The following is a 15834-nucleotide window of genomic DNA, read 5'->3' as shown; positions in this document are numbered from 1 at the left end:
GTATCCCCATTCACAAAATATCAAAGGTTTAACAGCCTAAGATCTTTGTCTCAACACATTGGAGGATACATCCTTTGTGGTACAAGTAGAGGGTACATCTACTTGGGTTTGATTGAGAACAAGAGAGGGTACACCTCTTGTGAATTAGTTCTAGTGGAGGGTACATCCACTAGGTTCAAAGAGAACAAGGGAGGGTACATCCCTTGGGGATCTTTGCTTGTAAAAGGATTTTTACAAGGTTGAAAGAAATCTCAAGGACCGCAGGTCGCTTGGGGACTGGATGTAGGCACGGGTTGTTGCCGAACCAGTATAAAAACTCTTGTGTGTTTGTTTCCTTCTTCCCTACTCTTTCACTTTCCGCTGTGCATTTAATTTCTGCTTTTACTTTCTGTTAAGTTTGTCTCCTACTCCTCATTGTCTTAACAATTTAGTAAAAACGTTAGAAGAGTAATTTTTAATTAGTAAAGGTTTAGGAATAATTAATTCAACCCCCCCCCCCTTCTTAATTATTCTGAGGCCACTCGATCCAACATGTGTGTGCGTGTATTTATTCAGGTATTTGTGCGTTGTTTAGTGAATGTATATCGTGGAAAATTTACCCTCATTTTCATAATCAAAATAATGGAGCTTTCACTTAAAATTGAAATGTCACATTTTAGAGCTAGTGATATTGTAGCGACGGGGTGGGTCGTTAAATCATTATTGGTTCATTTTATGTATCTAGTGTCCTAATGTGCTATATTTGGGACATTAAATGTTTTAAAGTGTACATTCTCATATCAGGTTCGTGTCAAGCTTCATTGATGTGCACAACAAAGGAAGAAGTCTTGAAATCATAGAGGCATATATGATCAGTAAGTATTAGACATGACAAATAAATTTATATCTACGGATACTGCTTCACACCTGTCCTGACTTTGATGGCAATTCCCGTTTTGGCTAACATAGGTATAGATATGGTTGATATCCAATTTTTTAAATGAGAATGGGATAAGCATGAGTATATACCTACCCATCTGTATGTGGAAGCAATGTCTTCCAAGGTTATTTTGATGATGCCAAAGAAACAAGAGTCAAGCAATTCAAGATGCAAGAATCAAGCATCAAGAATCAAGATTCAAGACTCAAGATTCAAGAAACAAGGGAAGGCTCAATCAAGATAAGTACTAAAAAGTTTTTTAAAACATTGAGTAGCACAAGAAGTTTTCACAAAATAATTACCAAAGAGTTTTACTCTCTAGTAATCGATTACCAGAAGGTAGTAATCGATTACCAGTGTTTTAAAACGTTAAGATTTCAAATTTCAACAGTTTTAAATTATTTTAAACTTGTGTAATCGATTACACAATACTTGTAATCGATTACCAGTGTTTCTAAACGTTTTAATTTTCAAAATTCAAAATGACGAGTCACATCTGTTGATGTGTAATCGATTACAGCTTAATGGTAATCGATTACCAGTGACTGATTTCAGAAAATACATTTCCAAAAGTCACAATTCTTCAAGTGAATTATTTCTGAAGATTCTTTCAAAAGTCATAACTTTTCTACGTAACTAGTTTTTAAAAGAAATTGCCAAGAGTCACAAACTTTGACTTGAGTTATCAAGAGATTATAAATATGTGACCATGGCATGAATCTAAAATATATGATCTATCATCTATCTTTCAATCTTCTTTCAACATTCTTCATTTTCTCTTCATCTTTCTAAAAAGTTTTTGTTCAAAACTTTCTCTTTCAAGAAAAGTTCTTTGATAAAAAAACTTGTGCTATTCATCTTTTTCATTCTCTTCTCCCTTTGCCAAAAGAACGAAGGACTAACCGCCTAAATTATTTTGTGTTTCTCTTCCCCTTAAGCAAAAGATTTCAAAGGACTAACCACCTGAGATATCTTTTGTTTCCCCTTACAAAGATTCAAAGGACTAACCGTCTGAGAATTCTTTGTCCCAACACATTGGAGGGTACATCCTTTATGATACAAGTAGAAGGTACATCTACTTGGGGATTGTTATACTGAGAACAAGAGAGGGTACATCTCTTGTGGATCAGTTCAAGTGGAGGGTACATCCACTTGGGTTTTCAAAGAGAACAAGGGAGGGTACATCCCTTGTGGATCTTTGGCTTGTAAAGGATTTTACAAGGTTGAAAGAAATCTCAAGAACCGTAGGTTGCTTGGGGACTGGATGTATGCACGGTTTGTGGCCGAACCAGTATAAATCGTGTGTTTGTCTTCTTCCCTACACTCTTTAATTTCCACTATGTACTTTTAATTATCGCTTTTACTTTTGGTTAAGTTTTTGGTTCTATTTCAAACTTTCTTAACTTAGTAGTAAAATCCTAATTGAATCTAGCAACATTAAGAAGGATAGGTTTTTTAATTAGTCAAGACACGTTTATAATTAATTCAACCCCTTCTTCTTAATTATTCCAAGGCCACTTGATCCAACAAGTGGTATCAGAGCAGGTATCTTGTAGAAAGTTTCACAACTTCAAGATTCATGACCTCTTTAAATTCTCTGTTTTTCAAAAGTAATTTCAAGTATAGGTCATTCCAAGATCATGATGAAGACCAAGCCAACTTGTGTCTCATGACAAAATCTCATGAGAACAACAAAAAAGAATATAAAATATATGATCTATCATCTATCTTTCAATCTTCTTTCAACATTATTCAATCAATCTTTTCAACTCCTTCTACAGAATTTTTTGATTCATTTTCTCTTCATCTTTCTAAAAAGATTTTGTTCAAAACTTTCTCTTTCAAGAAAAGTTCTTTGATCAAAAACTTGTGTTATTTATCTTTTTCATTCTCTTCTCCCTTTGCCAAAAGAACGAAGGACTAACCGCCTGAATTCTTTTGTGTCTCTCTTCTCCCTTACAAAAGATTCAAAGGACTAACCGTCTGAGAATTCTTTTGATTCTTCCCTTCCCCTTAAGCAAAAGATTTCAAAGGACTAATCGCCTGAGATATCTTTTGTTCCTGTTACAAAGATTCAAAGGACTAACCGCCTGAGAATTCTTTGTCCCAACACATTGAAGGGTACATCCTTTTTGGTACAAGTAGAGGGTACATCTACTTGGGGATTGTTATACTGATAACAAGAGAGGGTACATCTCTTGTGGATCAGTTCAAGTGGAGGGTACATCCACTTGGGTTTTCAAAGAGAACAAGGGATGGTACATCCCTTGTGGATCTTTGGCTTGTAAAGGATTTTACAAGGTTGAAAGAATTCTCAAGAACCGCAGGTTGCTTGGGGACTGGATGTAGGCACGGTTTATGGTCGAACCAGTATAAATCTTGTGTTTGTTTTCTTCTTCCCTACACTCTTTAATTTCCACTGTGTACTTTTAATTATCGCTTTTACTTTTGGTTAAGTTTCTGGTTCTGTTTCTTACTTTCTTAACTTAGTAGTAAAAGCCTAATTGAATCTAGTAACATTAAGAAGGATAGGTTTTTTAATTAGTCAAGACACGTTCATAATTAATTGAACCCCCTCTTCTTAATTATTCCGAGGCCACTTGATCAAACACTATACCCGTACCAGAGAATATAATTATTAAATTACCATTAATTTATATGATGTATATTATATAATTAATTTTATTAAACTTTTATACTTACTAATCATTGCCTATTTTTTCTATTTTAGTGATGACTGAAACTAAAACTCTAAGGCAAGCATAAGTCATAAGGGATTACAATCTCTCTCAAGTCTCATGTTTCGAGATAATTTTTAGCGGATAAGAATATGATTTTCATATGAAAAATTTTATTGTGATAGAATTGTATATTGGATTATGACATGCTGGTCATCTAAGCTTGACTCCTTGCATAAATATTATATTCAACTTTGTTTAAAAAAAATTAAAATTATTTTTTATGTTTTTTTTGTAACTTTTTTAATTATTGGAGGGAGACGGGTATATCCGATCCCCAACAAAAATCAGATGAAAAAAAAAATCTATACCCTTGTGATATGGGGATGGGGATGTGTTTGGGGAAGCTAGAATGGAATGGAAAACCACCTACCCATCCCTATCCCATCCCATTGTCATATCTACTAAGGATGAACTTGGTTGAAGATAAAGTACAATTACATCAATCATACGAAAAAGTTGGAGAAACAATTATCACAGAAATTTTCATAGTTTATCACGAAGTGTTAAACTAATTAATAAACTTCATGATTCTAGAAAAAAGGAAACAAGGGTCACGCAGTTACTTTGGATGAGAAACTAATTAAACGAGCCGGCTATCTTTCTATTGTTTCTTTCACAGACCTCCAGCCACAAGAAAACAGCTCTGCATTGTTGGTCACTCTTTATAGTCTATAAATGCATAAATTCTTAGTATACAGAAACCAAGTAACCAAGTTGTGAACAAGATGAAGAAGTTTTCTCTTTATGCTTGTATGCTCAATTTGAGTATCTTGATTCTTCTTCCCTATAGCAAAGCCAGTCAGGCTGATAAACTTCAGGAGTTGATTCTGTCTAAGAGCTCACAGAAGCCTCCAGTGACCCTTTCATGGGCAGAGGAAGACGCAGTGAAAACTCCTTCTCCTGCTTATGTTGCACCCCAAGAGGGTCAAAAGGAAGCTGACAGAATTGTGGCACTGCCTGGCCAGCCCTATGGTGTGAATTTTGACCAATATTCAGGCTATGTCACTGTTGATCCAAAGGCTGGAAGAGCACTTTTCTATTATTTTGTGGAGTCTCCATATAACCCTTCAACAAAACCTTTAGTATTGTGGCTAAATGGAGGTAAAAAGTAACTGAAATTGCTTCTTGCTGATAACTTACGTTCTTTTCGTGTCTCTTTCCTAGGTATATTTTGTCATTTTTTATGAATATATCTAATCATTTATTTAGCAAAAAACACAAGATAATAAGAGGTGATGAATCGTTTACATTAGGAGACTGTCAACAGTCACTTTATGGTATGTTTCTAAAACAAAAAGTAGAAAATAGTTGACGAAAAAGAAAATATTTATTATATTAAAATATAAAATTTCCTTTAGAAGCATTTAATAAAGTGCATTAGGTGTGTCATCAATGTGCTCGATATCAAGGTGCTTGTTTTGATTCAGTTGGTATATTTTCAATTTTCATAGTATTGAAACAAAAATATCAGTTGATATTAAGCATCATCCTTTGAACTCTACATCTCTGTGTAAACTACAACATCTTGAGTCACAGGTCACGTAGGATTACCACATGAGATTTTCTGACAACATAGATTTTGAAATTCACAGGACCTGGTTGTTCCTCATTGGGGTACGGTGCCTTTGAGGAATTGGGACCTTTCAGAATAAACTCTGATGGTGAAACACTCTATCGTAACAAATATGCTTGGAATGAAGGTGAGACAGTCACCAAAATAATTGTTTTTCTATATTCCAACCTTGTCAGAGATGGAAAAATTAACATACAATTGTGGATTCATTATGCAGTGGCAAATGTGCTGTTCTTGGAATCCCCTGCTGGAGTGGGCTTTTCCTACTCCAACACTACTTCTGACTATGGTCATTCAGGAGATAAGTCTACTGCAAAAGATGCATATGTTTTCCTGATCAATTGGCTAGAGAGATTTCCAGAGTACAAAACCCGCGATTTTTACATAACTGGAGAGAGCTATGCTGGACATTATGTGCCTCAGCTTGCATACACTATTCTGGTGAACAATAAATTCAGTCAACAAAAGATTAAACTCAAAGGCATTGCTGTATGTTCTAAGACTCTTACTGAAAATTATGCCTATGTGATACGATACCACTTACCATCTCATCTTTCTAACTTCTTGATTTGTACTGATGAAAATTTTCAGATAGGGAATGCTTGGATTGATGATGTTGCAAGTATAAAGGGGATATATGATTACATATGGACTCATGCTTTGAGCTCAGATCAAACACATGAGCTGATTGAGAAGTACTGCGATGTCACTTCTGAAAACGTTTCAGCTATGTGTGTCAATGCAACAAGAACGGCTGCTATTGAGATCGGAAACATTGACGATTATAACATCTATGCACCACTGTGTCACGATTCTTCTCTCAAAAATGGATCTGCTGGCTCTGTAAGTTATACTCCTATATCCTGGTGTGAAACATTCTTGCATAATGGAAAAGATAATTCAAAATTGTACAAACATATGAATTTCATTTGTTTTAATGGTAACACCTGCTTTCAACCAAATGAGCGGATTATAAAAATCACGTCATGTTCTCTGTCATTTGACTCTCTTGTCCATCTCCATCTGTTTCTTTTCTCCTTGAGTTATAACGCTGCTTACACCTTATTTTCTGGATCAAACTGGTGTAACATATTAGCAGTCATCTCGAATTCTCATTAGATCATGCTATGTAAAAAATTTACAATGTACGTGTAAAACAGAAACAATGCAACACCATAGAAATTACCAAGAAGATCTCCTAACCAAATCAGCTCATTAATTTCAACAAGTATGATAACAATGTTTAAGGATCCAATTCAACCTCAGTTATGAATTTTCCAAGTAATTTTCAATGGCCTCTGACACTTAATTTCAGGTCTATGATTTTGACCCGTGTTCTGATTACTACGGGGAAGCCTATCTAAATAGACCAGAGGTGCAACTAGCTCTTCATGCAAAACCCACAAACTGGGCACATTGCAGGTAATTTACAATAACTTAGGATATCACCAAACATTACAGACCTACTTTTGGTTTGAAAGAATGTTCTTTTTTTTTTTTTTAATTATAATAATATCACCTTATTTTTACTCTATTTCCCGTTTTCAAATAATTACACAGAAAATAATGAAAACAACTCAATCTCATATGAGCAATTTACTATATAAATATTTAAAAACAAGAAGTATAGTAAATATAAAATGCAAGATTTTTGTAATTATTTATCCAAAAAAGAAATGAAAAGAAAATTCATCTTGTCAAATGAACCACTACTATATATTTGTTATTAGCTAACCAAGCATGTATATCATATTTTGCAAAATTTACAGTGATTTAATAAACTGGAAGGACAGCCCAGCTACCATCTTGCCGGTCATCAAGTATCTCATTGACAGTGACATTGGATTGTGGATATACAGGCAAGTTCAATTTCTGTAAAGTTTAATCAAACAATGCCATGAAAAGTTGAAGCCACTATACAACATAAAATGTACTCCTTTTTTTTTTTTTTTGAATTAGCGTGTAGGATTTCTTACCTATATATTCTGATTTCCTTGGGAAATCCTTTTGCAATGACAAAGCTCCACTACCCTACCCATAACCATGTTTTTGAATTTAACTAATTCTTTCAATCTTGTAGAATAATGTGGTTTGAACTTTGTTTTATATATCCCAAGTACTAAATTTAGATGATATGTTCTTCTACAGTGGTGATACTGATTCAGTGGTTCCAGTCACATCTTCCAGATATTCAATCAACACCCTCAAGCTCCCTATCCAGGTTCCTTGGCGTCCATGGTATTCTGGAAATGAGGTACTGAAATTTAATCTTTTAATATTTTATATAGTATATAACTTCACTCCATTAAACATTGTCATTCATTGACAAAGAATAACAAAATGAATATGGGGTTTGTGGATTTGATACAACAATCATTACTTTAATTTATGAAGTGATTAATGGTGGTAGTTGCAAAATTGATATGACAATCATTATATTCATGTAATTTATCAAGGGCTAATTTGAAATTAAAATTTTGATATCTCATTGAAAATTATAAGCATTAATCTATATCATTCTTTTAGGTAGTTTATGTTTTTAAAGTGCTAGTTATTTTGGAATGGACAATGTACTTCATAGAATTTATTATATTTTCACTACAAGAAAAATGACCTATGCTTACAGACGCCTTTTTCCTATAGATATTAATTAGTGTAGGTAAATCTCAAAAATACTTCTACCTACAAGTGACTAATGTAGGTAAAACTCAACCATTTGTACCAACCATTATTTGGTGTAAGTAAATTCATTAAAATTGAAAAAAGACTTCTACCTACAATTACATTGTGTAGGTAAAACTCCAAAAAACTTGTGCCTATGGTTGATTAGTGTAGGTAAAACTCAAAAAGATTACTACCTACAAAAGCACAGTGTAGGCAAAATTCTAAAAAACTTATACCTACAATTATGTGATGTAGATAAAACTTCATAAAACATGTGCCTATAATTGGTTGATGTAGGTATAACCTCAAAAGTCTTATACATATAATTGTTGGTGTAGGTAAAACTCTTTAAGACGGTTTAAATTTGAATACTAGTCTCTTGTTTTTTTTAGTAAATACTCAATATCACAAAATAACCATTCAATTTAAATTAATTTTTAGTTAATAATTGTTTAAAATTTTAAAGATAAAATATATTAATTAGTAATATTAAATTTTAATTTAGATTAACATTATTTTTATGGATTAATTTAGATTAACATTATTTTTTATGGCAATTTCTTGTTAGTTTCAGCAATCATATTCATTTTATCTTGAAATCAAACTCCAAAATGACCACAAGCCTTTGGATTATGGACCGGGCCGGGTATTTTAGTCAAATCCACTTCAATCTCCGTTTAAACCCTGCCACTCCGTTTTTTCTCTTCTTCTCGTGCTTCGGCGGAAATCGGCTTAGCTCTTCGACCGGTTAGTGCCACGGAACCAGTTTCACTTTCGGGTCTGTAATCTAGGGTTTGAATTCGAAGAGGAAAACACTAATTTGTCTCTTCTTTTTGTTAATTAGAACGAACTTGTCCTTTTCTGCTTCAATCTTTGTCGTTTTTCTTAATAATGTTCTTGTTTTCATTGTTTTTCTTTTTCCGAAAGACAAGCTGTTTGGTGCCTGTTGGGTGATTCTGAGACTTTTTTCTCTAGTAAATTTGAATTGGTGTTCCATTTATTTTTTTTAAATTGTTTTGAGGTGGTGAGGGTGAAGGTTTTATGTTTTATCTGGAGGATGATTTGAATCTTGTGATTTGTGAAGCACGTAGTCAATTGCTGAATACGATGTGATTGTGAGAAGTTCTTCTTGGAAGATGTGGATCTTCCTTGCTAATCAGTTGTGTTTAGCTTGCAACGATTTCAATTTGCTGTTTATCCTGTTAGTTTGGAAATGTTTCAACTGCATTTTGAATTTTCTCTTTATTTTGTTAGTTTTCTGGTGATACTGATTTTGAGGAAGCTTGCTAAATCTGGTTTTGTGGAAGATTTTAGTCTGGCTTGTTTTTGGTGTTGTTACTCTACACAACCTTTTTTCATCAGCTATTTGGTATTGTCAGTTTTTCCTTTTGGTTTTGGAGATTTTTATGTTTTCTCTTCTGTTTTGAGGATACATTTTGTCTTTTCTGTGCTTTTATACTTTATTGTCAATAGTGTTTTATTTCTATTTTAGAAAATTGACCTGCTTTGAAAACGTTGACTCCCAAATATCCTGGTATTTAACATGGATTTGAGTCTTTGTTGTTACTTGTTGACACTAGGCATTGCTAGCAGAATTATAATTTTATGGAGGTCATTTTAGGGTAAAATAGGATTAACTATGGTTGCACCACGTTAGCTCTTTGGAGTCAAGGTACGCATTACATAAATTCTGCCACACACATAACTATGGTTGCACCTCAGGAACGTGACAAGCTATTTTGATTCAGCTAAGCAGCTTGTGAATGGGATTCCCCTGCCACTAGATCTTGGATCCAACATTGATGATGTAAAAGTGAAAGTCACCACGGCTGCTGATTCTCTCTCCAAGAAGGCTAAAGAAAATTCAAGGATGATACACAAAGTCATAGATGGAGTGTAAGTACACGAATTTAGATGTTTCATTTGGTTTATGAATATATTTTTTTGCTGATTAATTAACATTGCTTGTTGTGATCATCTGCAGGAGACTGGCTCTTGTTACTGTTGCTGTTGTTATGATCTTTGTTGCATTTCTCGGATTGTGTATGTTTGATTTTGGTTTTGTCTTTTTTATTTTTCTTACTCTATACTAAATGTTAACCAAATCATATGAACTTGATTTAATTTTTGCAGTATTTTCTTTACTTGCTTTGTCGTGTCCTGTATACTCGTAAGTTGAATTCATTTCATTTCCTTCACTCTGATAGATTTGTCTCCCGTTAAGTTTCTATCGGTAAAAGATGTTCTTTTTTCTTTTTATCGTGGCTGCAGCTTGGTGGTTATTGGATGGATTCTTGTTACAGGCACCTTGTTACTTTGTGCTGCATTTCTATTTGTCCCTAAGTAAGTTCCTATATATTGCTTGGAGTCAATTGTTCAACTTCATGAAATCAATACAAAGCTTGTAATGGATAGATAATTGGATCGAATTAATGAATTCATTAACTAATGTTACACTTGCATATATGCATATGTATATTTTTGAACTAAAAAATAGTAGTAATGTATAAGATCATAGGGCAGAGTAATTGGTGTGTTGGGTTGGAGTTAGCTGGAGCTGGGTTTCTTGTGTGGTGTGTTGGTGTTATGGCTGAGGGATGAAGAAAGATAAGGTGTCTCTCCGACTCCGAATAATGGGAAGAAGCTAAAGGACGAAAGCGATTTTTGACGGTTTGCATTAATTCTACTTTCCTTCTTTTTTTTCCATTAAAAAACAGTCAATGATCCTGCTAAAGAAAATAAATAAATAAACAGTCCATAATTAGTCATTTTAGTTCCTTCGGAATCTATAATAGAAGTTAATTAATGACTTCTTTAAAAAAATATTATTTTGATGTATCTTATGTGATTTTGAATTCTTTAGAATTAAAAAGAATTATTTATATAAACAATTATTATTTATACGTTGTTTAACTTTTTGTATTAAATATATATAATAAAAGAAATATAATATTTAAGTTAACAAAAGTTTCTCATCCCAAAAAAAAGAAATCATTTGATGTCTTGTTCAGGGAAAATAGCTATTTGTATTGATTGCTTTTGTTCTTCTGAAATTAATGTACATTTTTAGTCTGACACTCCGACCACAGACTTCTCAATGATTTATAAACTTTATGGAACTTAAGTATCACTTAATCCCTATTACTAATTTCCCCTGTTCATTATTCTTTATAGAATTTTATAGATGGTCAGGTTTATCAGCAGAGAACCTTTAGTTTCCATTGCTGATCTTACCCTTTTCATTTATGAAGAATTGGCTGTAAATGTCCATTACATGGAATGCTTTGGTTCCTTTGCTCCCATAAGAGGTTTGACTGAAGATGGGAGCCAAGCCCAATGGTTTGTAGATGGACAGGCAACATTTGAAGCAATTGCGACTTCAATTCAAGATGCAAAGTCAGTTGTTCACCAATAATTTACACACACACACACACACACACACACACACACACACACACACACACACATATATATATATATATTGGTTTCCTAATTCAATTTTAATAATAAGAGAATGCAAATCGGCTGCAGATCTTCATTACGGGTTGGTGGTTGTGCCCAGAGCTATATCTGAGACGGCCTTTTGATAGCTTTTATACCTCTCGGTTAGATTCGTTACTAGAAGAAAAGGCTAACCAAGGGGTTCAAGTATGCCTACTATTCTCATCAATACATTCAAGCTTGTTTGTGTTCATCTTAGAAGATTTAATTCTTTATAAGATTGATTTACAATAAAGAGAATAATGCTTATGCCATTAAATGATCCAACAGATCTATGTGCTTCTCTACAAGGAGGTTTCTCTAGCTTTAAAAATCAACAGCTTGTACAATATGAGAAGACTGTTAAAAATTCATGAGAATGTGAGGGTATTACGCTATCCTGATCATTTTGCTGCTCGTGTGTTGCAAATTTAATTTCACAGGGTTCAATTCTAGGTGTTGAGGTCAACGTTTCTAGAAAATCATATTCTACTCAACTGGTTGTCATGGAAGATGAGAATGGGAACCAAAATTCTGCGCCACCTCAAAACGAAGGGTTTCTCATCCCGAATGTATTTACTTTAGCTATACCGCAGGTTAATGAATAGCTTAATACATAGCTTTTGATTTCGTGAATAGTTTGGTTGAGTTTTCTTGTTGTGGTACTGATTTTGATTGGATTCTTACTGGTTTGTGGTAGGTTGATGGAGGTTCCAATTTATCAATTAAAGTTTGGTGGTCATAATAACTTCTCAATTTGAAACTTTTATATAAAAGTTATTGTGAACATAATAATAAGAATTCTGACTTTGAAAGTGCTTTTGCAATGCTCAAAATCTTGAGAAGCAGTTCTCAATTTTTGTTGTTGCCTTTTGGTATAATAAAGTTGTTTTGGACACTATTGATCATGATAGGGACACAAATGTTACTCTTCACTGTTACCATCAACTAACTAGTGCTAACTTATGTTTTGAAATTATTAATATGAGGGATCATAATATTCATTTCATTTTATCTTTTTGTAAATAGTTATGAGTATTATTATTTTCCATTTCGGGAAAATTAGACTATCATAATATTCGAATTTATGATAGTCTAATTTTTGTAAATAGTTATGAGTATTATTATTTTTGTAAATAGTTATGAGTGTTATGGAATGCATTTGTATAGAAATTGAAATGAACACTTTTTCAAATTTATGTTTCCCTTCCACTCCCAATCCCCTATTTAGAACCTTGGCAAGCAATCAAGTAATTTTATTCATTGTTCACTTTAATGTGGATTGATTTTTCAGGACTTGTCTCATCCTTTCCTTGCCAAGGCAATCAAGTAATTTTATTCATTGTTCACCACCTCTCTCATCCCCTCTTCCTTTGAGCCAAAGCAAAAGTATGAAAAATAAAATGAGGTATTTAATTTGGGTACTATAAAAAAGTAATAACTTTCATTTGCTCGAGTCACATTTTTAATTCTGATAGCTGCTGAAGGAAGTACCTGTTTCTATTTAAATGTTTTATTTGAGAATACATGCTACAGGACATCCCTTCATTGGTGCATGATGGCCAGTACTTGCAGTTTGAGTTATTTCCTCGACCTCAATTTGGAATTACTCTTTCAACTTAATTGCTTATTCTAATGATGTGCAGTTTATATACTTCCATTGCTGATATAATATAATAATAACCTCTGTAGTTGCATCAGTGAGTTATTTATATAAGCACTTGAGCAGAGGAAACAACAATAAGTTCACCAAATCACTACGGTGAAAAAAAATATTCAATAATTGATAATAGATATAATCAATTATTGCTGTAATTGAGTATAGGAATGAACGTATCACGTTAGCTGAAAAGTGATTATAAGATATATTTTGTTTGAATTGTCTAAAAAAATTGTTTATTTTTTTTATAAAAAGATTAGAAAAATAGTATCAAGTTACTTGTAATAGTTGATTTTGTATTTAAAATTTTACTTATTAAAAAAAAATTGTTTCCCTCTTTAAAATGAGTAAATAGTGTATGGTTTAAAGAGTTTTACTCTATCATCTAATTACTAATTACCATACATATATGATAAGTTTAGTTACTTTAAAAGTAATTACTTTAAAAGCCATACTATCTACAGTATCTCTAATTAATTGATAGTAGAAAGATTTTTATATTTACTAAGAAGGACCTGCCACTAGCAAAACAGTACATTTGAACAATGGTGGCAATCATGTATCTAACAGATTTCTAAACAGCTTTTGGTGGGTAAAATTGGTTGTCCAATCCTTCCATCATTTTTTGTTCTTTTTTAATTTCTAAAGGATGGATTATGATGTTTTTTCTGTTATATTTAGCAAAACATGTTGCTAAATATAAAATTGGTTCTCTTTTAAATTGGTTGTGATTTATTGTAAGTTTTGAAATTTAAATGGCTCAGGTACTTAGATCAACTTGGAATAGCATCCTGCTACAGCACTAAAGTCTATTGCAGGCAGACTTTAATTGGAGGGAACTATGGCCTTCTCAATACCACCACCTTTGCTCCCAATCTTGACTACTACAGGTAAGTACTAATTGAAAATTGCAACAAACGAAAAGAAAATACTTTTTTTTCCTTGAAGGTTACTTGAAGATTTCTGGTGATTATTACATCATGTTTGAACATATCTAATCCTAGGTTCTGGCCTTGTTTCTAAACAGTGCAGTTTTGTGGCATCGGCTAATGGGAAAGAAGGTTCTTGCGATCTCAAGTGATGTTCATATTAAAGACTTTTACCTATAATTAGGAAATGTAAGTAGAAGTTAATGACTTTTACCTACAGTTGAAGATAATAGGTACATATTAAAGACTTTTACCTACAGTTAGGAAATGTAAGTAGAAGTTAATGACTTTTACCTACACACTATACATAGTAGGTAAAACCTATAGTGACAGACAATTAGCTGTCACTATACGCCCCCTCAAAGTTGACAGAAGAAACGTCTGTAGGACAAAGTCTATCGTACATTTACCTACAGATTTTTTATTTACAGTGACAGTTTTTGTCTATAGGTATAGGTCATTTTTCTTGTAGTGATAGTTAAAAAGATTTGAGTATTGCCTCCAACTCAACCTTTCCCGGTCACAATAAAAGAAAGTTCACTGTTCATGGTTAGAATCTCAAGTCTTTTACAGAATTCATTGTGATTGCAAAACAGTTTGGTTTATCAGGGTTACCCACAGTAAAAAGTTATTAAGATAAATGTGTTTGTGTCAACTGCTACATATATAGATTCTAAATATCAAAAGCAATGGCATGCGACCATAATTATGGCATGATCAACCACATGTGTCCATAATTATTGCAATATCAAGGACTGCGTCGAAAAAGCATCTACAATCGTGACCAAACATTATGACCAAAAAGTTTTTTCTACAATCGTTTTCTTCAACACCAATTAATTAATTTTTATTTTTATTTTTAAAAAAGACCAACTTCTCATCATCACAGGTTGGAGGATATGTGGTTAAGTACAAAGGAGTGACATTTGTTACAGTAAGAGGAGCAGGACATCTAGTTCCAAGCTGGCAACCATCACGGGCTCTGACTTTGATCTTCTCATTCCTCTATGGAAGCCTGCCTCCTGCATCACCATGGAAGGGTTTCTAGGCAGATCCATATGTTGAACTTTAAAAATCACTGAGTTGAGATTCACTTTTCGCAATCTCTATTAGTTATTAGATTATAATGATGTTTTCAGATTCGAATAAAAGTTTTATTATGTATCAGTTGGTTGCCATGCCATGTAATAACTTCCTCGTGTGCGTGGCAAAAAAATGCTCTTGCTCGTTATTTGAGCTAAGGAGGAAAAATTGTCCTTTGAAAATAGGTTACCATGCTACTCAAAAGAGTTCTTAGAAGATGTGTTGATGTAGAAACATAAAGATTTTGACTATAAATGTACTACTCGGACTCCACATGTCACTTGCAAGGAGGATGCCGATCAAGTACGCGAGACAGGAGTGAGAACTCAGTCGTCGTAAATTACAAAATTAAAGTGCAAAAGTGTATCTCTTTTGGGCATTAAAGATAAATAAGATAGGAAAAGAAAAGATAAAGATCTTCATCTTTAACTCCATGATCTTTTTCATCATCATTGGCACTTATATCTCAATGGTATCAATTAATCCATCTGAATTCTAACCTACTATTTTTATACATATGCATCCCACATCTATGCCTCTAACGAGAGCATCTACGTGTCTTTGCAATACCCACTGCCGTCGTGCTAGGAGGAGAAATTATCTCTTGGACCATGATTTATTAGAGCAATATGGTAGAGATTAGGAGCGACACTACTGTCGGAGACCCTTGTAAATGACTACAGATGCCGGAACCCGTGATACAAGGGACTCCATTGTAATAAGAAGACCCTCAACCGAATAATGTAACATTCCAAAATTTCAAACATTAGAAATTCAATAATAAT

The 15834-nt window shown here is 33.3% G+C and overlaps 1 protein-coding gene across 6 annotated transcripts; it reads left to right on the top strand.

Moving 5' to 3' along the window:
• Positions 1-4385: 4385 nt before the first annotated feature.
• LOC114381491 (serine carboxypeptidase II-3-like) lies at positions 4386-15481 on the top strand. 6 transcript variants are annotated; one of them, XR_003660060.1, is made up of 11 exons: positions 8494-8644; positions 9478-9793; positions 9882-9940; positions 10031-10067; positions 10169-10567; positions 11149-11293; positions 11429-11545; positions 11821-11973; positions 12672-12785; positions 13802-13927; positions 14065-14545. XR_003660060.1 is itself a non-coding variant. In XM_028340761.1 (8 exons), exons 1-8 carry the CDS (start codon positions 4386-4388, stop codon positions 15012-15014), a joined length of 1470 nt encoding a protein of 489 aa, XP_028196562.1. In that variant the 3' UTR covers positions 15015-15481. The 6 variants fall into 6 exon arrangements, 1 of the variants encoding a protein (XP_028196562.1); XR_003660062.1 differs by lacking the exon at positions 8494-8644 and having other exon boundaries at positions 9410-9793; positions 10169-10240; positions 10416-10567; XR_003660061.1 differs by lacking the exon at positions 8494-8644 and having other exon boundaries at positions 9410-9793; positions 10169-10240; positions 10409-10567.
• The last annotated feature ends 353 nt before the right edge of the window (positions 15482-15834 follow it).

The sequence above is a fragment of the Glycine soja genome, chromosome 13 (assembly GCF_004193775.1).
Source record: "Glycine soja cultivar W05 chromosome 13, ASM419377v2, whole genome shotgun sequence".
NCBI lineage: Eukaryota > Viridiplantae > Streptophyta > Magnoliopsida > Fabales > Fabaceae > Glycine > Glycine soja.
The sequence above is the reverse complement of the archived record's forward strand: the minus strand, read 5'-3'. Positions and strand labels throughout refer to the sequence as shown.

Excerpts from the sequence above, each read along its gene's own strand:
- LOC114381491 (XM_028340761.1), top strand. The coding sequence starts at position 4,386 with ATGAAGAAGTTTTCTCTTTATGCTTGTATGCTCAATTTGAGTATCTTG. Across the intron at positions 4,762-5,252 it reads AGTATTGTGGCTAAATGGAG|GACCTGGTTGTTCCTCATTG; the intron begins GTAAAAAGTAAC and ends TGAAATTCACAG. Across the intron at positions 6,656-7,002 it reads ACAAACTGGGCACATTGCAG|TGATTTAATAAACTGGAAGG; the intron begins GTAATTTACAAT and ends CAAAATTTACAG.